At 40.3% G+C, this 25626-nt stretch overlaps 1 protein-coding gene across 1 annotated transcript; it reads right to left on the bottom strand.

Annotated features, from left to right (window-relative positions):
• Positions 1–1595: 1595 nt before the first annotated feature.
• loxl3b (lysyl oxidase-like 3b) lies at positions 1596–24840 on the bottom strand. The gene is made up of 16 exons (XM_034563631.1): positions 24626–24840; positions 20526–20906; positions 19684–19847; positions 17749–17966; positions 15165–15230; positions 13867–13923; positions 12480–12687; positions 11150–11330; positions 8509–8663; positions 7611–7781; positions 5262–5421; positions 4058–4301; positions 3544–3659; positions 3069–3205; positions 2533–2644; positions 1596–2417 (listed from the first exon to the last, which is right to left on the bottom strand). Exons 2-16 carry the CDS (start codon positions 20896–20898, stop codon positions 2344–2346), a joined length of 2436 nt encoding a protein of 811 aa, XP_034419522.1. The 5' UTR covers positions 20899–20906; positions 24626–24840; the 3' UTR covers positions 1596–2343.
• Between the last annotated feature and the right edge of the window lie 786 nt (positions 24841–25626).

Here is a 25626-nt window from a genome sequence, read left to right as displayed (position 1 = left end):
CCTGTCACACAATTTCTTTCTCACTTAATTTTTCAGAATGAAATACTGCGTGAGTTCACCTCTTAACATCTATATACCTATAAACATCCATGAGATTTAACAATCACTTATATCTGTTCATGTGAGGTCATTCCCATTTAAAGAGCGGTCACAATACAATATTTTTTTCCGTTTAGTTTTGCTATTCTGGATTTGAATGCGTGTGTTTTTCACAATCACGTCCCTTTGGTCCTGCACATGCAGCTGCGGCCCTCTAGGGAGCGCTGTGAGCAGCTCCCCTCACTGTGGTTCAGGCTTCAAGCTTCTCGTGTGTGACAACGTGCTGCTTGAACCCCTGTGAGCCTCTTCTGTCACGTCAGGCGTGCAGGTTAATAAAGGGATGAAGAAACTCAGGAGCCCCGCAGCGGCTTTAGTGTGAAGGGGCAGAAATAAACATGACCTTTGAACTCAGGTGACACTTTGTGAAATACCAGACCTATGATCTTTCTCCCTCCTTGAAATTACTTCAATGTTTAGCTCCACAGTGCTCGAGCCACATTCACAGAAAGTGTACCAAAAAAATAATAATAATCTTGTCATTAAAGCCAATTTAAAATACTTCATCAATCAATAAAAATAACATAAAATACAAGCACTTTTAATTGAGCGTGTGGCGTAGAGCTGAAACAATACGTTCATTGACAGACAATTCATCTGCAAATATTCTTTTTTTAATAAATAATTGTTTCTGTTTCCGCAATGTGAGGATTTCCCCCCAATTTTATAAAATTGTAAACTGAATATTTTTGCGTTTATGTTTATGTTATTTTGGACTTTTTAGGAAATACTAAACATTTTTAGAATAAGAGATTTAATTAAATAATGTACAGATTAATGGAGGGTAAACCTACTCAGTACAGTAGGATGATAAAGAAAAATCAGATTCTTAATTTTCTGAAAGATAATTAAGGAATGTATGTATTCTCGTGGGTTTTTTCTTAGCCATCATCCGTATGTCGTGGGAAACATAGGATGGATGCATTGCACGCGATTAATGTGATCGGTAACTGAGGTTCATGGTTCAACCGTGGCAGCAACGGCTGGATTACTAGTGACACGGCAGAGCATGGAGATGAATGCTCAGATTAGCAGCACACAGCTAGAAATCCTGTTCTTTCTCAGTATCACTACATCAAGTTTTTAGTCCGTGGTAAAGATTATTTCTTTTATTAAGAGGCAGATCTTTCAACCATTTAGTTTCTTAAATAGAAATTAAAATGAAAATCAAGTTTGGTTAATACTAACAAGTTTATTTTAGGATTAGATAGATTGTTATCATGGAGAAAAACAAAACGTTGCCCTTTTCTATTTTTCTTTCTTTGAGATTCTGGATGACCTTTAAACATAATATATCCAAACGAAACAAGGACGTAATCAGATATATTGTACATCTTTACATACACATTTCCTACAATAATTTATATTTTTATTGTCAATTTTTTTAATTCCAAGCCTAACATGTTGAGAGCCACTGCCTTAAACCTGCAAGAATGTGACTCGACTCTGTTTCTAATCAAACATCTCTCTCACACAGCGTTATTATCATTCCTCTCCTTTTTATTTGGTGCAGCGGGTGAGATCACATCAGCATACATACAGACATTCTTGAGGGTAATTGTAGTTTTTTTGCCCGATAACATCTGTGTTCTGACCCTAAAATGACTCCTAATAGTAATACACACAGGCTAAAGCCAAAAGGCGGCTTCAAACTGGTCCCAAAGCAAATTGACGAGCACCTTGATTTTATCAATAAATACATTCACAAACTATTGTAACTCCAAAACCATTTCTGTGACCAAGATGGCAGAAAACTGAACAGTAGCTCATGTGAATCCACCCAGAGTGAATAATCCAGGTAACATGAACTGTTTTGGTCTGAGGCGGCGGGACAGTCCATCTCCTCTGTCCATGATACCCAGTATGAAGACCAGTAAGACTCTCACAGAGCTGCATTTCTTCCAGTTCCTGCCTCGGTCTTTTTATGCGTTACAGCTAACGCTAACAGTCTCTGCTAGATCTGAATCTACTCGCTTGGAAAAAAAAAGAAAAAAGAAAGAATAAAACACCTCATTCATAACTCGAAACATTCATAACAATCATTGTAATAAAAAATATAGCATTAGCTCACATTAGACTGACAAAAGAGAAACATTAGCACTTGAATATTCAAGTATTGTATGAAACACATTCAGGAAAATACTGTTGGCTCCTTCCATGACTCCTGATACTATTTGGGGGAATGCATTTTGGCACCTGAAAACAAAAAGGCGTGCGTGTCGCTGTTTGAGCTGGTGGAGTGTGTTTTTAAGGAATCTGGTTATTCAGCTGCCCGGGGTATTTCTCAAACCGCCTCTCGGCCTCCTCGCTGAACGCATCACCTGCGGGGATTAGAAACAAACGATCACCAAAGCAGTTAAAAACAAAAAAGGTTTGAATACAAGAGATGTGCCATGAACTAATCTGGTAGTTTGATTGTTTTTTTTGACTGGTTACCAATGTGGCAGTTATGGAGCCAGACTCGATGTCCATCATATTTACAGTTGCATTTCATGGCGTTGTTGGTGAAGTCGCTTTCAGACACTTCCTGATTTGGATTGATAACAATCTGAAGAGGTAAGAAACATAAAAGGAACATTTAATTATAACAGAATAGACATCTATAAAGATACAGTAAACACATCTGTGGTTAAAAGCTGGTGTTTGGAAATTAGTTGCTCAGTCTGTCTTTATTATGAAAGCAACAGGCAGAATTAATTAACTGTTTTGACAGTCTCGATTCATGTTAACAGGATTCTTGCAAAAAATATGTCCCTCTAAAAATAATCAACACACTTCACTCAATTATACAAATAGAACGTTTCCCCAACAGTCCTTTCCCCTCCAAAATTCTTCTTCTCTGAGAAAAATGTACTAAAAAGTAATGTATGCAGTCCTTTCTACTGTATTAAGTAGTTGTCTGAGTGTTATACATATTTAAATATATATAAATATATGCTTTGTGCTCTACAAATTGAGCTGCACATGCTCACCTGCAGAATGTAGTTTCCAGGTCTGACGTCCGTGATGTCGATCCACTGGCAGTCGATGTCGTGGCGGTACAAATCCCAGCAGCCCACCGTGATGCCCTGATCGCCAAAGTTGGCGCACTCGTAGCGCTTGGAAACACCTGGGAGGCAAATAGATACATCGATTTTAAGATGCGTTCCTGAATCCATAATGAAGCAAGCCGTGGTGATGACCCTTTGATTCGGTGATATTTAATTAGGCAAATAAAGGCAATTCCTTTCAACACGTGACATTTGATTTACTCACGAGTTGCCCGCATACACACACGCTCAACACCTCAGAGCACTCACGTGTCTTTATTATCGCTTGTTTAAAAAGGTGTGACAGCAGAGATAGTGTCACCCAACAGTGTCACCTGTCGCTCCGCTACTCAAAGACTGGACTCCACCCTTCTGACTGAAAACAGGCCCTGTGGTTTGACTCTAATCTCAGACTCACCCTCCTGGCAATCTGAGTCCTCCAGACAGAAGCTGGCTTTGTGGCCCTCGGCCACTCGGGTCCCGTTGGCGCTCAGCAGATCATAGTGGGTGAAAATATCCATGCTGTGGTAGTGGCTGTAAAATACAGAGAACACGTTGTTGTTCATGATAAAAAAAAATTGAAATTCTCTGTTGGCTTCTCCTTTGATAAATGACAACACAAAATACTTCTCATTCAACACCATTAAAAAACAATACTGTGAGTATGCTTTAAAAAAAAAAAAAATTGAATTAAATTAAATTAATTATGCTTTAACTCAATATGCATAGGAACACACAAGATACATATCACACTGTTAAGCTAGAAAGTGTGCGTTGTGTGTAAGATTTATGACAAAATAATGAAACTGCGGTGGTGTAAACTTCATTTGTGTGTGTTTTTCTTACAAGACACATGACATTATATCACCGCAGCATTGAAACTCCAGCTTGTCTCATCCAAACAGTTAATGGTTGATGACAGATAATATTACCCATGGCAGGCGTGCCAGATCCACGAGTGGCGCCCAGCCTTCGGCTTGAAGTCCGCCCGGCCGATGTTGTGGATCTGGGAGGAGAAGCGCAGCAGGCGTCGGTGTCCGTAGGGCCAGTCGGCCTTGGCTGCAGACTTTGACAGGCAGTCCTCCTCGGCAGAGCAGTAGAGCATGTGCAGAGGTCGATCCTCGATGTAAACCGTCTGCTGGACCAGAGGGGCGTTCAGGACGAGGTCAGAGGTCGCTGCGTAGAGGGGCAGCAGTAGGATTAGGCTCGAGCTACACTTGGGCTAATGTGAGGATTTGTTTTTCCTTAAACTTTATTTATTGACATTTGTTGTACGCTTGCTTCAACAACAGAAACATCGTGAAGGTGTCACTTTGGGCTCTGGGCAATTTTCTGAAGTTTTACAAATCGAATATATCGAATAGCGGAGAAAATAACCAATAGATTGATTCATAATGAAAAAAGGGACTCCATCTGAACCATCGACAACAGTAAAATCCTGCTTTTACATGAGTGTATGAGCAATAACAATCAATTGATATAATATATAATAGTATAACAGTCACAGGGGACCTTTTTCTGCATTGATTTATTTTACTTTTCTGATTACACTTATACATACTTTTACTGAAGAAACATTCTTAATGCAGGACACTTACTGCTAATGGAGAGTATTTTTTTTACAGTGTAGTAGTACTTAAGTAAAGGATGTGCCTACTACATCCACCACAAACAGAGCAATTTGTCTATTTGGATAATTCGATTTATTACATTCTTCTTACATTACTACATTATCAGACAATGTTAAGGTCAATGTTTTGTTAAATAAATGTTCACCAAAAAATAAATCGGTGGTTGTAGTAATGCGATATAATAAAACTACCCGGCGATTAGAATTACGAAGAAGCACATTTACTCAAGTTTGGTTTATTGTATAGCATATACATATATATATATATATATATATATATATATATATATATATATATATATATATATATATACTATATCAGTAGCAGCTAAGGGAGGACATTTAAAGAGAGAGCTAAGTTGTAACAACAGAAGGTCAAAATGAATGATTCTCCCATAAATGTTGGCTCTTGTTTCGGGCTTCTGTGTCTTTCTTATATACAGATCAATCCATCATGTGTGTGACTGTCGGTGAACAGAGCAGCTTGTTGAAAACCTTTCACTCACTGTCAGAGCAGATGACTCCCGCTGCAAACTTTGCCGCCGCTTTCTGGCAGCTGAGCGTTTTGTGATGCTGGCACTGACCCAGAGACATCTCGTTCCCCGCGCACTTCACGCCGCTCATTATCATCTCCGTCACGTTACTGCTGTCCCAGTACCACGTCTCCTTGGATGGGGTTCAGACAGAGAGAGAAAACGGAAAACAAACGCAGTGCATCGGTCAGGAGAGAGCTGCAGGGAGTTCGGGGAGATGTTCTGAAAAACAGATGTTCGTGACTCATTCCTGGTGGCTGGCTGGGGACACGGTGTTACGCTGAGTTTATGATCACGGCACTAAAAAACATCATTTTGTGATACAATAATCATTTAACTTACTGGAAGGCTTTTCTAATTATAAAACAAAATGAATTGAATTATCGACCGAGTATTTTGTATCATGTTGCTTTGGTTACTTACAGCTTTTACATTGTTTTTTTATTATGCAATCACTTTCAACCTTTTAAGCCCCATGGCGCCCAATTGGGTGCCTAGTTATACATCATAGTTAGACTGTGTAAAATCTTACAATAAACATGAGCACATATATTGATGTTATACATCAAATTAAACAAGAGAACTTGGGCTACAAGACTCAGTAAGCCATTTCCACACAACTCAAACACCAACTGAAAGAATTATGAAAATATCATAATCATCATTTTGTCAGGAGTCAGCCCACTCAGCACGTTTCTGGAACTAGCAACCCCGTAGCTCGGTGCTATCAGAAAAAGCCAGATAGCAAAAAGCAAGAGGACTCCACACAGATTCTAAATGTCTTTTCAAAATCCTTCTGCACCAAAGCATCTCTGAGATATGAGCCAAAGAACACAGCAACATGAATCGATTTAGCGCTTACAGTCACAAATGTTGCTTATTTTTTTCTTCTTCTAATCAACAAAGACTGCTATATTTGGATGTATTCAACACCATAAGTAATATAAAAGTGAAATATATGGTTTGGTACATGAGAAAATTCAAATTGCCCAAATGCCCATTTTGCCTAATTTATCTGTACTAAAACCTCTCTAACTTTGTTCTGCTTTACTTTATCAGAGAGACTGATCACATATTGTGCTATGACCTCTGATGTGCTTTGCTGTTTCTGTGCATCTTTCAAAGAGATAATCATCCTGAAAGTTTTTTTTTTTCTAGGCGAACCTGGAAATTCAACTTTTGCCGTCTTTCATCTTTATTTACTCTTAACCAGTAACATATATAATAATATGTACACATCTGAACAGAAGCCCACATGTGTTGCCTTTTTTATAACACCAACATTATTCAAATAGCCTTTGTGGTTGCAGAGCTACACCCTTTTTAGTTTGGGTATGATGTTTCGAGCAGAAACCTAGAAAATGGCTTGGGGCTTAAAAGGTACTTTTTTTTACTTAAGAGCAACTTGATTTTATCTAAGAAATGAGGCCTGTGTAAGTTTATATCATGATGCCTCTCGAGAGGTTTCCCCTTTAAATAATACATTCCTTCACCATATCATCGAGGAGCAGATGTCTTCATTCTTCGGTCTACTCACAGTGACGGCGTGCATGGAGAAGCCGAGCCCTAGCTGCCTGCAAACCACCATGGCTTCCTTTGTGGTCCAGCCTGTGCTGCACACTGTGCCCCACTTGGAGCCAACCTGAACCTCCACCCGGCCCTCATAAGTGGTCCGGCCTCCCACTATCCGGATCTGCAGAAATGCCCTGCTGGGAGTCAGTGAGGGACACACTTCCTGTCCTGTCTCTGAACTGTCTGGGCTGAAGCTAACGCTCTCAGTCACACAGTCCTCCGGCGGTGGAGAACGTGTTGTGGAAGCAGCAGTTAGGTCAGACGTTTCTAGGCGTGGGAAGCGTCACCGTGGTTTCCAGATGAGGTCACCACTTGGCTTTAGTGGCGAGTAGCTTTCTGAGTTTGATTAGAAACTTCATGCGAGTCTTTTTTGGTCTGCCCATTGAGAAAAGACCAAAACGGTATCATGATCTGGGAAAAAAAGAAGCTTCTACTCCACAATACATGCTAAGTATCTTCCAAAAATACACATATATCGAAATGATCATATATTTTAGGAAGATATTAGAATGTGTGACCAGATCTAATAACAAGTGTTAGTATGCTGCACATATTACATAATATACGACTGAATAGAAATATTGATTATATTTGAAGATATATGCAGATAATTTAATGTATGGACTGTAATGAAAGGAAGTTTTCATGACAGTATATTATATTTGCATATTTCAAATATACCAAAAGGCAACCCGCTGGTTGAAGCGGCTCTGCGGCAAGAAGTTGGCCTCAGTGGTGTTAATAACCTACTTGCACGCCCTGGTTAGCGTAGCCCAGGCCCAGCTGCCTGCAGACCACTATGGCCTCCTTGGTGCTCCAGGTCTCTCCACAGATCAGACCCCAGCTCTGCGTCCCGTTAGTGTCCAAGCGCAGCACCTCCACGCGGCCCTCGTAACGGGTCCGCCCTCCCGTTAGTCGGATCTGTGTGTGGGGCCGAGGGTGGTTACAGCGTGCGGTAGATACACAACGGGGCCGGGCGGGATTAGAAAAAACATTCATCTTTTAGAAGTTTTTTTTGGTTTTCAAATCTTAATGGTGACGTGGTTTACATGTCACGTGACCCGAATTGAAAAGATGAGCGTGAACCCTTGCAGAACTTTTTTAGTCCGGCCTCAGTGTGTATCTACAGGAAACACGGAGGAGTATCATCTGGTGAAATATCAACTGCACAACCAGAAATACTTTGTGTTAAAAAGGAAATCACTGCTGTCACAGAAAAATATAAATATAAAAGAATAATTTGGTCTGAGATGGTTTCAAGCAACTGAACTAATTGGGAACATACATGCCGATGTTTTTTTTGTGACAGCAGTGAAGACGTATTGTTAGAATTGTGTTAATATTGTGAGTATCAGCTCTTAATCTCATGTTAGGACAAACCGAAAAGACGTTTGGAGCAGCAAAGAGCTCAACGAATGGATAATACAATAAACACAATATATTACCAGACATTTTTCAAGGTCTTTCCTAGGCTACATTATTCAGAAGAAAGTCTGATGCTGTTCAACAACTAAGAATTATTATTCATTATTTGTGCCACATGGAATAATGAATGGTATAAAAACAGTATAAACCAAATCTACTTTTCCTGAAGTTAACAGAACACATTTTCAGATGAATCATTGCAGTAAGAAGGTTCCGCTCTGACCGAGTCCTCGAGTCCCATGTGGGGCACGTTGCAGCGGACGGAGGCGTCCTCCACGTGTTGACAGTCCTCCGATGTGATGTTTTTAAAGGGGCAGTTCCAGATGGACCTCTCCTGGCCGAAGCACTTCACCTCGTTCATGTAGATCGGACCCATTCCTGGACACACACGCACACACACACGCACACGCACACGCACACGCACACAGACAGAAAGCGGCTTCAAGGTCAAGGAAAGTTTCTTTCTACGACTATATTCACCGTTTCTTTTAGCAAATAATACATCGAGAGCTTCTTCAGATAGCCGCAAATACACGTTTTCTAGTCAAGTGTGGAAACCCAGAATCAACTGTTATCAAATGACAATTCATCAAATTACAAAATTAGGAAATGAAGTTGTCAGCACTCCCAAACAAGTGCGTAACACTTTTAAAGATGCACAGCAGTAGAAGGAAATGCACGTGTTTCAGCACGAGGCTCTCCTAGATCTCTTTTCATTCATCCAATTAGCCAAGCTATTTTAAAAATACTTTTAAGGGTTATATAAAAATGTGTTTTAATGGGCTCCACACTGTGTTTATGTGTTGTTTCTGGAAACCCTGCAGAGGAACCTCCTCTTAGAATTAGCTATTGGACTATTCGACCGCAACCGAAGTGATGTCTTTTTTAAATGTTCTGCTTGGAAACTTTATTTCCTCTTTCATGTTTGTTATTATTAACCATGATAGCTGCTACAGGTCATGTCCATCTTTTACTTTATTCCAACTATGCTAAAGGAACTACTTCGAGAAAAGTTGAATGAACTGAATGCAGGTGGAATCCCTGTTTCATTAAAGCACAGAGACTCAAATGAAAATTAAAATGTCACAGGTAACTCAAATAACATCAAAAACAGCTGATGACAAAAGGTACCCCGAGGCACATTAGGATCCTCAGGATTTACAGCACATTTGCTCTTTGTGATATTAGTTCAGATTTCTATACCCCTGATGTTAAATTCTTGATTCCATATACAGAAGTGGTAGTTATGGAGTCCAGTCTTTTATAACCGGAGGCATGTTCACCGAGCATGCATGTTCTCTGTGAGCGAAGCCCTGGTTTACATTCACTCCATCACGACCAAGTCACAGCACCATGAGGTGATTGTATCACCAAGTTTCCGTGAAAGGAATTCCTTCAGCCGTGACGTTTAGGAACTTTTCTCGGATTAATTCAGCCAGGTGGGGGTCCGACGTCCATCTGAGCACAGAGCAGGTTCTGCTGCGGCCTCAGAGAGTCTCCCCGACCGACTTCCTCTGCGGTTGAAATCATAACGCACACACACGGGAGAAGACTTCCCCACCCAGCGTTTCTGAGAACTGCCCTTCAAAAGACTGCTTGTTTCTTCTCCGGTGGAATCTGTGGGCAGTTTACCCAAAAACAACTACACACTAACTCCATGAATAAATGATGGACACAGAGCACACACACACACTACTAGGATACATATTTTAGCTTAATTCCGAGTGGAGTGACAACCCTCACAGTAATGTTTCACTTCCTGTGCCCTTCCCCTCCTGCAAGTTTTAAGTTTTTTCAACTGCACATTTGCACCCTTTTGGGTGCTTACTTGTTCAGGAAAATGAGCCGCATATTTGTTTTCCGTGGTGGGCGTCTTGCTTTCATGTGTTTTTATCTTTGTTTCTTTTCCTTCGCCATGCACAGAATTCCTGAACTTATTAAAAATAATGAGGAATCTGTGTAGGAATGTGCCCTCCGTGTTGGAGCTGACCTGACAGATAAGACGGGCTGCAGCTGGTCCCGACTCAGGCGACGGGTTTAGAGAGATTTAATGCAAAGCACAGAACATTTAAGAAAAACAATTATATGAAACTTATTATTAGGTAGGGCTCTACCCAATGTTTTTTTGACTGCAGTGAAATTCTTGTTTTTGAAAGGCTAAACGCCTACAAATATGGATAGCTGTAGATCATTTAATTTGTTAAAAACATGTTGTGAATTTCTTTACTTTTCAGACTGAAGTTATTGGAAATGTTGGTATCACACAAGTCAGAAATAATCCTACATAGCTACCACTGGGATTTACTAGTTAATACTGGTAATACTAGTTTATACTGCAACTGTGAAAAATAAACACAATAAATAGACATGGAAAAAATTATTGTTTGAGGAGCATTAAAATCTTGATCCAGAATTTGAATGTCAACGCTATGAATGGAGCGTCTAACTATTCAGTCCAGCCCGACATACAAGTCAACATAAATGTCTTGAACACACATTTTACATTTGCCAGGTTTTGATTTGTAATGAGGCGTAACTTCTCATTGGAGCTCACAGACTTCACATTTTACTCCTCAAATATGATCAAAGGATGCAGAAATAACATCACAGGTGGAGGTAAACCTCTGTAGGTGGAGCCAAAGATCTGATTATTTGAGAGGTTAACCAAACTGGAAACTTCTCTATAAATACAGGATGAAACTTTAGACCCTTGAAAGGGATAAAGCGCTGCCTCTTAATGACAAGGCTATAAACACAAGATGTGCCAAATCACACTATTACAATAGTTTTTTCTTTATCATTGTAGTTACCAACATATGGGTGGGCTGAAATCAAATACATTTCCAATTTCCTTTCCAACTCACCTTGTCCCATGCGGCCTCCAGTGAGCGCCTCCTTGGCGCTGCCGAAGCCGAGCTCCCTGCAGACGACGCTGGCCGACTGCAGGTTCCAGCGATCGTCACACACGGTTCCCCACTCGTTGTCTTTCAGCACCTCCACCCGACCCTCGCCCACCCTGGCACCTCCCTTCAGCCTCACGTTGCTCTAGACAACAAGCAGACACATAAAACTATATGTTTTTGTTTATATCTACCTTAGGCAGGTCAGTCCTCTGAGCAGCCTGGGGGAGGGACCAACAGTAATGTTACCAGGCTATTAGACGGCCTGCTATTGGCTAATACGTTTTAATAACTGTTTAATGGAGCTATCCCTCAAGAAGATCTGATACAGAGAATGTAGTATCCTTAATTTAGACTGCTTCAGCTATTAAAAGATATACAAAAAAAAAAGTAGATCCTTATGGGATACAAAATCGTTACTCAAGGGCCACTAACTAACTTTTCCTGGAGCTTTCAACCATATCTCACAGTCAAAAACGGAGTTGTCTCCATGGCAACTGAGGAAACTGCTGGGGAAGCTTTACCTCGAGGTACGATTGTTGGTCAAAGTACTTTTTCCATAATCAAGGATGACATTTCATGCACAGTAATTTAATTCTGCTATTTAAGGTAAATGTTCCATCTCAGTCACAAACAAAAAGACACTAAACGATATTTACTGGGGAAAATAAAAAGAGTCGCCGATAACTAGATGATGTCTTTATACTGTATATTGCTATATATTATCAATACAGAAGGCCTTATTTAAATGTAGTCTTCCTTCATTACTCAACATTACAAATATTTCACAAAGAACTTTGTTGTTGATATTTTGGGACAATAAAATAGCAATTAAACAAACTCAAGGTCCGCGGACTGCTTTCTCTTCATTAAAGAGCATAACGTGACCAAAGTTGTCCATTACAACTGAACAACATCCATCTACTGAGGAAGACCATGAGACGTAGTCGAAAGCTGTTTCCAAGGTCAAGATTTCAATGTAATGCTCAACAGAGTAATGAAGCTGTGCTTTAAATAAATAAAATACACGTTTCTATCAGAGCATAACCGCCCATGGGCCTTTTTTTCGTAGTCGGAAAAGCACATCGATAAATAACCAATTAAGATGTTTAAATTCCATTTAGCTGCTTCGGTTTCGGGGTCCTGGTATTGTCTCGACTTACTTGGGACACTTGAAAAGAGCAGAGACATTTTTAATGAAAACTCGAAACACTGGTGCTTTTCCTCATATAACAAGTCAAAATATCTGCTGAGCAAAAAAGGACAATTTAGAGCGATTTACAGAATACTTTACCGAAGTTTTAGTTTTCTTTTTCAAGGCGTTGTTCTGCATGAACAGCGGCCCCGGCATGCAGCTGACGACGGCCGCCATGCCGCCCTCGCAGGTAGACGTCGCGTTCGGCTTGCTGAACTCCAGAGGACACGCCGCCAGGTGAACCTCCGTGCCCGTGCACGCCACCGAGTGAATGTGGAAGTGGTTCTTCTGACGCTCCAAATACAACCTGGAGGGAGCGGAGACGAGGACTGTGAAGCCATATCTGTTATATACAGGATGTATTTACTCATCATCATAGAATATTGTTTAAACAGTTAGTATAGAAAAGCAGAAATGTGTTGGAACGCTAAACTTTACAAAGGTATCAAAATGTTTAGATTGAATACTTTTTGTTGTTCAAAGTTTCTTAAGGAGCTGTTTCCAGCTATATTTATTTTGTGCATTGCATTGTGGGAGAATAGTGTCCATCAACAGCACACTCGAAAATGTAGTGTACTTAGCACTTAGTTCCTGCTTTGAGAATATTTAATTTTGTCTCATTTATAGTGTGAAGTTTTGATGAGAATTAATCAAAAGAATTTAAAAAATGACCACACAAAAAAATGAATCATTGAAAATGAGGCAACATAATGTTCCTTATCTACAAAGAAAAAAAAACTAAATACATGAGCTCAATGAGAATGCTGTAGGCTTGTTTCAGGTCCTTACAACATGCACCACCATCAGCTCATATTCTAGAAATAATTATAGCACATTGCACAAACTATCACAGATATCAGTCTCAAATTATAAAAACATGTTGGACAAAAGGATGAAAACACAGTAGTCAGGATTTAACAGTCCATCGGTGTCCAGTAAAGACAAATAATAAGTGGAGCTGATTGTATAAATTGAACTTGCAAAACCATTAATTAAAAGCAGTTTGACTTTTTATTTTTTTGTCACAGGTTACCAATCCGTTCAGACTGTTTTATTATATTTTATTTTATGGGCCAAAATGCAAACACACACAAAACAAACAGTTATTTGTCTCTTATTGTTTCTAAATGGAGCACTTTAAGTCGATCAGATGTCTGGGTTCTACCCACATGGTTGAATGTATTTACTATAAGTTGCTTTGGATAAAAAGCTAAATAAATGTAATGTAATGAGTGAATTTTTTATCAAAAGTCCTTGGAATCATTTGCATATTTTTAGCACACAAGGTGTTTTTAAATCTGCACATCGATCCCAGTTGTACTTTGACCAAATATTCAAACAACTAACACATCTTTCTGTTTTTATGAACACACAGCTAACATTGTTTCTGACTTTCTTATTAGTTGAAAGGACATTTGTTGGTCAGTCTTGTGGAAGTGTGCGGATCTTTTCAGACAACTTGAATTTCTGTTCATCCTCAGATTACCTTTTGCCAGCGCTGCTCTGTTTAGACTTAGAGTTAGCTTTAGCTTTGGAAGTCTGCCTGCAAGGTAAACACGGGTTAGACTGCACGGTCAGGAGAACACGAGGGGACAAAGGGAAAGAAATCAGACGAACAAAAGTTTCATGACGCACAATTATGTAAAAGATTAAACTGAAGGATGTGTCTCCTTCAACATGGTTGTTTAAAAGAGTTAACTTTTTTTATATAGTGTGTTATATATAAGACACATCCCTTTTAAATGCATGTAAATAAACACAAATACAATAAAGAAAATGTGGAGATTCAGCAGTTATTTGACACTCAACACTGGCTCATATTCACTGCACGGCCAAAGGTAGGTGGACACCTGTTTGTTTTTGTTTGGGAAAGAGATCTTTTTTCCAAAACATTTGATTGAAATCTTAATGTTTTAAGTTCATAAGGACATGATTTTCCCAGTTTGGTGTGGGAGAAATGGAAGTGTTTGGTTGTCCATCTACCTTTGGCCACATAGTGTATGACACATAAAGCATGATCAATAAATGTGTGTTAGTACTTCTAAATAACCAATGTGAACCTCAAGTTACCACATTGATTTAGTTTGACGTATGGCAATGCTTTTAAACTGAGGAGGTAGGTTTAATAAAGAAAGCATGATATTTAATATCATAAACCACACACACTATATGTTGATTGGTTCTTCAACTGTTTCCGTACAGCTATTAGAAATGCAGTTTAATTTAGGGAAACAAACCTCAGATGACTCTGGTGCAGAACCGACTCATTGAGAATCTGCAAATTATTATTATCTTGTTTTAGCATGACCTCCAAAAAGCATGCCAAACTGTTATGAGGAATGGGATTTCCAGCTGTTGCATTAAAGGACTAATCTGTGGAGAAATGAATCCCCGGTAACTGACGCAGCACAGATTAACGACGTCTGTCTCATCCAAAAGGGCCTCAAATGGTAAAAAAATTAAAATCAAATTGACTTCATTTTGAGAGCAAAGATGAAAGATTGTTGCGCATTTAATGCGATTAGTATCAATTTGAATTTGACGTCTTTACAATCTGTGCCATGTCAGTGGAAATGTGAAAGACAATAAACAGAAATGAGAAAAGAAAAAAAAAGCAACCAAGAGCTTCAGCAGGGTAAAATAAAAAAAACTACAACCCATTCACATGAAAGAGAGCAACTAGCTAGAAACAGGAGCTAAATGGTTATTGTCTACCATACCAACAGGAAACCCCCCGTCATAGCTACAGAGAGCAGACGGAGGGTTTTCCTGGGGACAGAGTACCTTCCACCGGCTGAAACATTGACCTTTGGCCTGGAGAGCGTCTCAGCTGCTCTCTTTTTCAGAAGTCTGCAACAGTGAGACAGCCAGATTCCATCACATACAAGAGAGAGACAACACACACCCACACAGGCTGCATATACAGCACCTACAAACTGTCTCTGAGCTGCACACACACGCACGCACACACACACACACGCACACACGTACACACACACACACACACACACACACACACGCGCAACCTCCAGTACTTCCAGGTAAAGTACTGGAGGGTCAGCGGTGAATAGCATTCCTCGAGACTTTCGTATATTGTATTACAGAATTTAGGTCACCGAGGTATGTTCACAATCACAGAGCTATTCAAACTATTCAGAATATGGTGGCTGTGTGTGTCTCATTCAGCAGCTACAACGCCTCTTTGATACATACAGTATCTACGGCTGCTATTATCATGGCAATCCAGTGACAGTAACAAGGTGAAAAACTGGATTTCTCTTTAACATTCAAACATTTTAAATTACTTTAGGTGTTTTCTTTTCACCTAAAAGTCTCCCTTAAGTTTGTTCAGTGGTTTCATGTCATCATAGACTTCACATGTACAACTGAACCCACAGAAAATCATGTGATCCCTCATTTTTTATCTGATAAATGGAAGGTTTTTAGCAACAACGATATGAGTTTTTGTTTAAATCTAACATAGTATCTCATCGTAGGAAAATCCTTAAATATGTGAGTTAATGGAAATTAAATTTTAAAGTCAGGTATGACGTTCAGATCAGGAGATAAACAGGAGTGCAGTGCTCAGTCTATGAAGACGATGCTTAAAGAGGAGTAAATAGGAGCCAGTATTATTATTATTAAGGATCACGCACAACACATATAAAGACTCAACTTAATTAGTTTAATAATGATGTCATTATTTACACATAGCACAGCCTTCATCTTAATATTATATTAAATTCTTCGGAAAATGTTTGCCTTGTAAAATCATCTGTAAACTGTAAGAGCAGATTCAGAAAATGTTTAAATACCAAACCTAATAATACAAAGAAAATGCTGTAATAACAGCTGGCAATACATTATTTCAGTGTCAGGGGACTTAAGAGTCCTGTAATGGTTTCAATGCTGTTCTACTTTGACAGTCACGCTGATTTGTTGCCATGAGAATGGTGAAATATTTGGGACAATTGCAAAATAGTCTCGGTTAGTATATGCCTTTAGCCTTTAACCTTTAAGACCATACTCAGAGGTACATTTTAAGTACTGAAGTGAAAACTAAACCTCATACAATACAACCAAAAAAACCTAAAAATGCCAGAAGGACAGAGACAGCACACAACAATGTGACTGGGTGCAGGTTGGCTTCTCTCCAGTCGTTGTTGTCTGTTCATTATGTGATCTCCCAACCCAAAGCCTGGACCCATTCCTCTCAGCCTTCACACATGTTTGAGAGAAGACACACATTTCCCCTCGTACTACTGTGAACCATCTGCAGGGGATGAATAATGTGTGCAGTCATGCTGGAAGAACAAACTGGGAAGAAACAAAGTGGAGGTCTGAGAGTCCACCAAAGGACTCAATGGTCTCTTCAATCCAGAGTCTGTGTTGTTTTAATTTGTAAAGAAAACAATGTGAATAGGTTTTAAATGTAATTGGACCATTATTAATTTGGTTCTGTTCAATTGTCCTATGGATGCATTTTAAAGACACATTATATTAACCCACAAGATAGTGAAAGTAAAAGAAAAATATCATGGTTCCCATTTAGATTGTAAACGACCTCTAGTGCTCTGTAATAATTGCGATCATATTTTTTGGGCTACAGCCCTTAAATATTATTCTCCAGGACTCAAACAATTAGTCGTTGTATCACTAAGTTTTTATTATTGTAGGCTTAATGTGGTTTGGGAATGCTGGTCGGAAGAAGAAACAACCTGAAGATATCACGCTTTAGTAAATTGTGATGGAATTTTACAGACCAAACGATTATTTTTTTTAATGTAATTCATGAACTGAAAACCAAAGGTGATGTCTTCAAGCGCTTTACATTTGAAGATGTCCAGAAAAAATGACAACTATAAATTATATAAATCATAAAGAAACTGCACATCCTCACTTCTGAGCTTTACATTTTGGGCTAATTAAACAAATAAAACGATGAATCGATACTTAAGGTTAGTTGCCTGTTAATGTTCTGAACTATCTGTGACAAACAAAGCCCTGCAGATATACAGGGTACACCTACCAGCACCTAAAAAACATACAAAAAACCAAGTGTGAAAACCACAAAATGTGGTTTTCCGGTGCGTTATATGCTGGTTTCCAGTCTTTATGCTAAGCTAACCAGCTGCTAGCAGTAGCTTTATACCTACAGTAACGAGAGTTGTATCAATCTCATCACCTAAACTAAAACATATCAAACCAAACCTTTAAGTGGCCCAGAAGATGAGCTCCAGTCTGTTTCTCCTAAATAAAAGAATATACATTTGTCTTTTTTTATGATTTTTCTCTGTATAAATAGTTGTAAGATGCAGCTGAACCAGAATCAGAGTTTATTGGTTGAAGTCGAGCAATTATTTCTTACTTGTAGAAGTTCTTGTTGACTTTCCTCTCGTGTGGGAATCCCAGCATGCCGCAGACCACGTGCGTGTTTTTGATCGTCCATCCCAGGTTGCAGATCTGCGCCCAGCCGTCTTTGTGTTTCACCTCCACCACGCCCTCCGTGATGGGCGGCTTCTTTCTGGACATGGTGACCACGGGCCGGAGGCGCACCTCCTCGATCTTGGTCTCATCGACTTGAGCCTGTTACGGAAAAAGAATTTGACTGAAAACTCAGACGACAGAAAATCTTTCTTCCTCACGTATCTTGTGTGTGTAGATTCCTTTCAAATCCATAATGATGATAGTTAAATGACGTTGAGAGGATTAGTTTGCAGTTTCTTAATAATAATGGTCCTACTGACACAACATGCTCACAGACATGTGCGCGTCTCTTTAAGACTCTTGAATGAGAGGAAAAGACTAAACAATGAGTCACAGCTATATTGCAGTCATTTTAGGTGCAAACAAACAACTCGTAAGAGTAAACTTTACGATCTCGGATCGCCGGCTTTGCAATGAGTCACTTCCGCTGTGGTTTACTTGAAAAAGAAAAACAGGCTTGAGGTCTCAGATTATAGTCTGTAGACGGAGCCTGACTCACAGTAACGGGCCAGAAGAGGGAGAGTCGTTCTGCCTCTGGAAGGCCGCCCACTTACGAAACTCTTATGAAACCCTTTTCCATAAGACCCTTCTATGTAACAGAGACACCTCATCCAGTCATTCAAGCCGTTTCCTGGAGTCTGCGGAGGACGAGTCTCCGCTCTAACCTTGTTCACCTCGGACCAGTCACTTAGACAAATGGACATCAAAAAAGGACAAACAGAAAGACTTATGAATGGCTGGAAAGAGCCCACATCCCACTGAACAGTGTTTTCTTAGATTAAGATTCCAACCTTCTCTCAGTTTTACATTTTTATTCATTCAGGGAGGCTTTACTGAGCACGCTTTTCTCTTACTATGATTATTGTGACTGTTTCTTGGATGTAAAAATATATATTTGGAAATTAACTGGTTTCTTATTCTGAAGTAATATCACTTCTTTGAAATTAGGTGAGTAGCGATATACAGGTATTGATGATAACCGTGATATTTAAGGATGAGAGAGATGAGGAATGCAAACCAGTGTTGGAGAGGTGCTGACCACAGATCATAATCACAATGTAAATAATATGTAATAATTTACCAACGTTTCGACATGACATCGTCTCCTGGGTAATGCATTACAACCGTGACATGTTAAGAATTAAATATTGATGTCAAGATAATAACACACATATGATAATACAGTATAAATAATACAGCGCCTTTTAAATAATTTAATCTCCCTCCTCAAATGCACACACACACACACACACACACACACACACACACACACACAAATGAGTGTAATTAATTGACCTCTCTGAAAAGTGAACTGAACAGTGGCAGTAAAGGCACGCCACACAAACTGTTCATCTCCTTATAAATAAACACAAAAAGGAACTGGATGGATAAAGAAACGCTTTTTAAAAGGACTTCATCCGTTACAATTTCCCCTGATTACTAAACCCGAACTGGGAGTTGCTGCTGAAAGAATGGACTGAATTTTCACATCTGACCCGATGACCTGAGTTCACAACCTCGAACCAATCAGCCACAGGAGCTGATGCTGCACTCTGTTATGGAGCGTATGTCACACACTACGTCAACGGGAGGACAACATATATGGAGAGCCTGCTGCTTTAACAGGCTCACACACATGGTGTAGAGGATCAACACCATGTGTGTGGCAGCTCCAGGTGGAGTAGCACCGAGACAATGAAGGTCTTCCATGTGGGTTAAACCGTACAATATATAGACTGTGGAGCCCTGAAGGGCTCAGTTTATGGGCTTTTTAACAGCTTCTAAATGCACATTATTTTTTAATCTTACAACTTACGTCGATAACGTTCGAATCCACAAAGCCGGGGATCCTCTCGTCTTTGCACACAACTCCGGCATCCTCGTCGTGAGTGCAGTCGCTGTTGCCCCAGCCGCGAGACTTGCAGAGTTCAATGCTCTTCTCACCTCCGTTGCACAGCACGTTGTCCAGCCAGATTTTCCCTGAACAGGCAGCAGACTGTTAGTGTGGCCCCGGCACATGACCAGGCCTTTCGGAAAGTTTATTTCTGTATGTATTTACCCAGGTACAGTGCACTTTAATCAACAGGTCAGTGTCCAGCTCAATGTACATGTGCCAAAGTTAGCTAGAGAGCTCATTTTTGTCTGCACCACCTTGAGCTTTTCACCTTTAACAAAAGCATCTGGTTGGTTTCATTGTTAAGAACATACAGACTGTTTTTTACACATCTGATATATGGGCAATAGCTGTGGTTAGTTTGTTTTTAGCATGCACATAAAGAACTATGTCATCAGCATACATTTGAATGCTAAACAAAATCGGGCCCAGCATTACCAGTATTAAGTAATTAGTCAAGGCCTCGAAGATATACTTAGTGCTCTGGGAACTTATGACGTCAATCTCTTATTCCAGACAAGAGGCTGAATAAAGGATAAGAGTCGTTAAAGTAAATTTATTTTATTATTTTAACCTGCTTGAATTGCTACAACTGCCAAACCTTAAACTGATTAAATATTACATTGACATACAGAATTCTATGATTGCATTCTCTGAATATCCTGCGTGATAACATTTTGGACATCATAAATGCCCGTGTGTGATAGCACACAGTGTATTAAGTCAGAAGCTGAATCTCAGGAGGCGGCTGAGGTCACTCTTACCTTGGCCCTTGCCGTATTTGGCACTGTGGGTCCATCCCGTGGCCGAGACGAAGCCCAGTTGGCGACAGAGCACGTTGGCGTTATGTAATGAGAAGTCGTCGTCACAGATGGTTCCCCACTCCCCCTTGTGGAAAAGCTCTACCCGACCCTCGTTGTGTTTTCGGGGGTATCCAGACAGTCTGACCTTTAGCCGTGCGGTCGGGGACTGGGGGGACGGCGACGGGGACGGTGTGGGCGTTGGCGTTGGCGAGGGCGCCCGCGTGGGTGGCCGAGTGGTTGCGCTTGATGGTGTCGTCAGGGCCAGAGAGCATGGTAACCACAGCCCAAAGAGAACGCTGAATACTAACTGCTGCCTACATCTTGACTTCTCCATTATTTCTGCTGAGCATGAAGAAAAAGAGAGATATGTCAATGAGGATACTTTTTAAAATCAATTTAAATACTGAATAGTAGCCCCATTCAGGTAGAATGAGATGCATGTATTTCAAAATGACTGCGTTAGCAGCAATGACGCTCTGAATTAAGGAGAAAGCAACTTCTTCAGACTAGACCGTACAGAGCCCCTAAAGGGACACGGGACACAATGTGTCTGGTGCATCAGGAAGTCTCTAGAAACCATTTTTAGAGCTCAGAAAACACCATTAAGCTTCTTCTAATTACCCAAAATGGCAACAAACCTGCTTATACACACCTGAGAACACAAATTATCATCAGACAACTAAAAAATTACGAGTTATAAAATCACACCTTTAACTCGTTCTGGTGCATCCCAGATGGTTTCTAATATGAGATACTGATGTCACATTGGAGTATATTTTAAGTAGGGGGGATAAACATGATATAAAAAACAGAATGAAATGAATATGATCAATGAGCATTAAATGGGAAATGCGCTTACCGCTTGCTGGCATCGTCCGACATAACTTTCCAACCAACAATACGTTCATATATACAACTTTTTATTTGAGAGCTTTAGGACTATTTGTTGGATAATTCTGTTTCCTTCAAGCAAAGCCAGGCAATCATTTTCCTTCTGTTTCCAGTGTATTTCTCACATTCACACATGCAAACACTTCTGAACTGGCTCTTTTTTTCTCAGAATTCATACCATTTTGGGACACTTAATTACCATTTTGTGCTATTCTGATACCCGAGGGAGGACGTTGAGCAGCCTAAGTTGTAGTTGTTCCCCCAATGTCTCTCCGCTCTGCACAAACACACTTCTGGTAGCACTCTGGTCAGCCCTGGAGACCCCTAAATGATACTCTGACTGTTCCTCATGAGTAGTTGTAGCTAAAACCAAGAGGTAGCTGAAAATCCATTCACCATATGGAAGAACTGTAAGGACTTATGTAACAGTGCAGAGTTGCTCCAGCAGTTTGGGTCAAAGCATCTGGCCAATGTTGGGGGGAAGAATAACAGGGAACATTTAAAAAAGGCGTAGACCTCAATAGCCACACGAAGAGGCCGATCACAAAGGTCACATGAATGTTTATATGATATCAACAGCTGCCCTTTTTACAGTAGGTTTGCCCGTTTTTTTTGTAGTATTTCTTTTCCCACCGTAGGCGAGCTACTGTTCAGTTCTCATTGAGCAGACATCACTGTCATTCAGGGCCTTTTGATCCAGGTTCATATTCATTCATATTTCTTGATAAAGCCACCCTTTCCCTACAGAATGTCCCCCCTTGGTCTCTTAAACATTCCTGACATAGGCTTGCTATTGATAACTTGACAGCTACACTCCTTCTTTGCTTATAGAGAGTGGTGGTGGTGGTGGGGGTTGTTCCTCCAGAGACACAAATACAGTAGTGTGATGTGTTTGTACAGAAACCACACAATTAAGGTGCCCTTTTCCAAAACATGTCTGAGACTGACTGCGTCGTCTGAGTCCAATTTCACGGCGTGTGGAAGGACACACACGTTCACACTAAGCCCTTAAAGGCACAGCCACTATAGGTTTGAACTGAAGCCATGTGGGGACACATTTTGAGTTTATTAAAGCTTGTTTTAAGGATTCCTGCCTTTATCAATGTTGTTGATGGCAGAGATCAGAAATCAACACGGAGAAGGAGGGGCAAAATATACAAAGATACCCCAAAAGAATATAAACAAACTCAGCTTGAAGGACTACTCCAACAATTTGAGACAAATACGTACTGACTGATATACAGTAAGTACGCAAAGGAAAGCTGATATACAATAGATCTACAGACCGGCTTCCTCATTTTTTAAGCTTTTCTGTTCAATGAGGTATCATTATGTTGGGGGGGGGGGGGGGGGGGGGTTGTGGCTCAGGGGTTTGAGGGGGTTGACCTTTAACCACATGTCAAAGTGTCCTTGAGCAAGACACTGAACCCCAAGTTGCTCCCCGGGCCCGTCACAGCAACCCACTGCTCCTAAAAAGGCTCGGAATGGGTTAAATGCAGAGGTTGAATTTAATTTGTATGTATATGATTTTTCTAAGTGTAATTAAACCGTCAGACCAGCTGACCTCTCGAGGGTTTACATTTCGGCAAAATCACAACGTTTCCAAATCTCAGCAATTACTGGGTCAGTACAATGTTATCGTAACTGATAAAGATCATACCCAAGTTGAATTAAGTGGGTAAGTATATTACACACAGAAGATTATTAGTATTTACAAATTGATCTGGTGGCGATCATGTGAGGCCACACAGACAGGCAGGTAAATCAGATTTTAATCAGTCTAACCTTAATTCAAATCAACCCTCTCGCTCTCTCACCCCCCATTGAACTGGTTCCCTTCCCATCTCGCCCATCACTCCATACCAATGTGCACATGGATCAGGTCTTGTGAAAGGCTCAAATCAACCAGCAGCAGCATGTTCTCCGCATCAGCGCAGCTCTTTGCTTTAATATACAGAACACTTTGGTCATCAAAAAGTCTTCGCCTGAGACACTTTGCACACATTCCCACCAAAACAAACAAACAACTCTGAATCTGTTAACGGATCCATTTCACTACCAGAGTTCTGTAGCTCGTTGTGCTCCTGTAGCCCGAAACAGAAAGCTTCCTAGGCAACAGAAAGAAAAAAATGTCTGCCTTGTTGCCGCATGTTGTTGACCTCAGAGGAACTTTGTGAAGCTTTATGTCTAATTGAGTCACCGTGAGCGCGAGCCACAACGAAGAAAGAAAGTGGACGGAAGAAACCGCATCACAGAGGAACACTGGGTGGTGAGCTGGGTCTCCATTTCAGAAGCAAACACAAGGAAGATCAGGAAAAAAGGGAAAGTAAAGTCGCTCTAAATGGAAAACAGATGGTGGTCAAACATTTCTTAGCATGTAGGGTTTATGGCTTTGTTGGCAACAGAAACATTTAACACGACCTCTTTCTAATAAGGGATCCTTTCAAAGCTATTACGTATTTTAGCTCTTCAAGGCATCAGGACATCATAATTTACCACTTATATTCATAAAACAACTGCACGGCATCTGGACCAAAATCCTTTTATTTACAATATACATAAGTTTAAAAACCACAGGCTTGACGGCTTATCAGTAAGGAGTTATTAATGAATTACCAAATAAAAAACACAATCAGAAAGGATTTTACAACCCAAATGTTGCTCTAAGTTGTGTAGAGGACCAACAAGGCATTCGTGAATACTTAATTGTTCATTAAATAATATAGCTACAACTTATTTACCCCCTATGAGTGTGGCTAATTAGAAGGTTGTAGCAATTTAACACATTTCAGTGTATCACATCAGATATTTTGTCAGCAAGGATTCCTGTGAATACACTTCAGACTCTTTTTCTAAGTCAATATTTGGCTTTGGGAGCACATCTTGTTTCCTGTTGCAGCATTCCTCACATGTTTTCCATCTCCAATATTCAGCATCCTAAAAGTGAAAGTGTTTGTTGTACTAGTATATACTGTATATTATGAACGGGGCTTAATTTGGTATGAAGCCACTTTAAAGCACAGTCCTGCCTCACAGAGTATTACATGTAACTTGCTTTTTATTGTTGTTTTTACTGTTGAAACAGAGCTAAATTACTTCTTTTTTTTTTAAAGCAAAATCTCGATTCCACCCTGCATTTCTAACTCAAACTTCCAACAGATCTGCCTTACCTTGTGTTTCCAGTATGAGGAGGTTATAACGGTTCCAGTGGAGAGGGGAGGGGGATCTGGGTCTCCAGTTTTTGTTGATCCCAGAAAGTTCACAAACTGAGCCCCCAAAGGCAAATATGAATAAATATCCCAGTACTTTGTGCTAATTCATCTCCTCCTTCAAACACGGGTCCAATTTGCGGGGCAGTGGTCCATCTAGCAGCCAATTTCTCCTTGCAGCCGTATTGTCTGTAAATTGCCAGCTGTGCAGCCGTCACTGAGGAGGAGGAGGCGGAGGAGGAGGAGGAGGAGGAGGAGGAGGAGGAGGAGGAGGAGGAGGAGGAGGAGGCTGCAAAGCTGCAGTGGGCTGGCTTTATTCCCTAGAAAGACACTAACTCTTTCATGGATGGTTCTGTAACAGGCGGGTTCTCCCTTGCATTAAAAAAAAACCTAAATGTCAAGTATTTCGTGAGATACGTGCCTGAAGATTTACAACCTGAACATAGCTGTAAATAAACTCCTTGGGAAAACCTTGTGCTTGTAAAATCCATAAGAAATAGCATCATATTGACCTGCAGTTATACAGGCAACGTTAAGGGGACTTAGGGGACTAAAATGTCATCTTAATGTCCCATGATACCAATAAATAACTTGCGGATATTAATTAAGTCAGCGTGCTCATTAGCAACTGTGTAAATAATTAATCCTGCTACTTACAAAAAGAACAACACGTTTCTCCCCCTCGGACTGACTTTCAGTCTTATTTGCCGGTAAGCAGGTAAACCCTCGTCAAAAACCACCACGACACTTTTTTTTTGGATTGGCTTTACGGCAAATCCCTACGGGGTTTCCAGGCGAACTTCGCCCTCATTAGCAAAACGTTCCCCCGTCGACTGGAATCAGAAGCGAAGCGCTCGTGTCTCATAGAAAATTAATGGGGGCGAACTCCACGTTAGTTTAAGTATATTTTAATGCTAATACTGACTTACTTTTAAAGTGTTGAACGTTTACTTGTAACAGAC

This window comes from Cyclopterus lumpus, chromosome 22, assembly GCF_009769545.1.
Source record: "Cyclopterus lumpus isolate fCycLum1 chromosome 22, fCycLum1.pri, whole genome shotgun sequence".
Lineage (NCBI taxonomy): Eukaryota > Metazoa > Chordata > Actinopteri > Perciformes > Cyclopteridae > Cyclopterus > Cyclopterus lumpus.
This window is presented reverse-complemented; position numbering and strand designations above follow the sequence as displayed.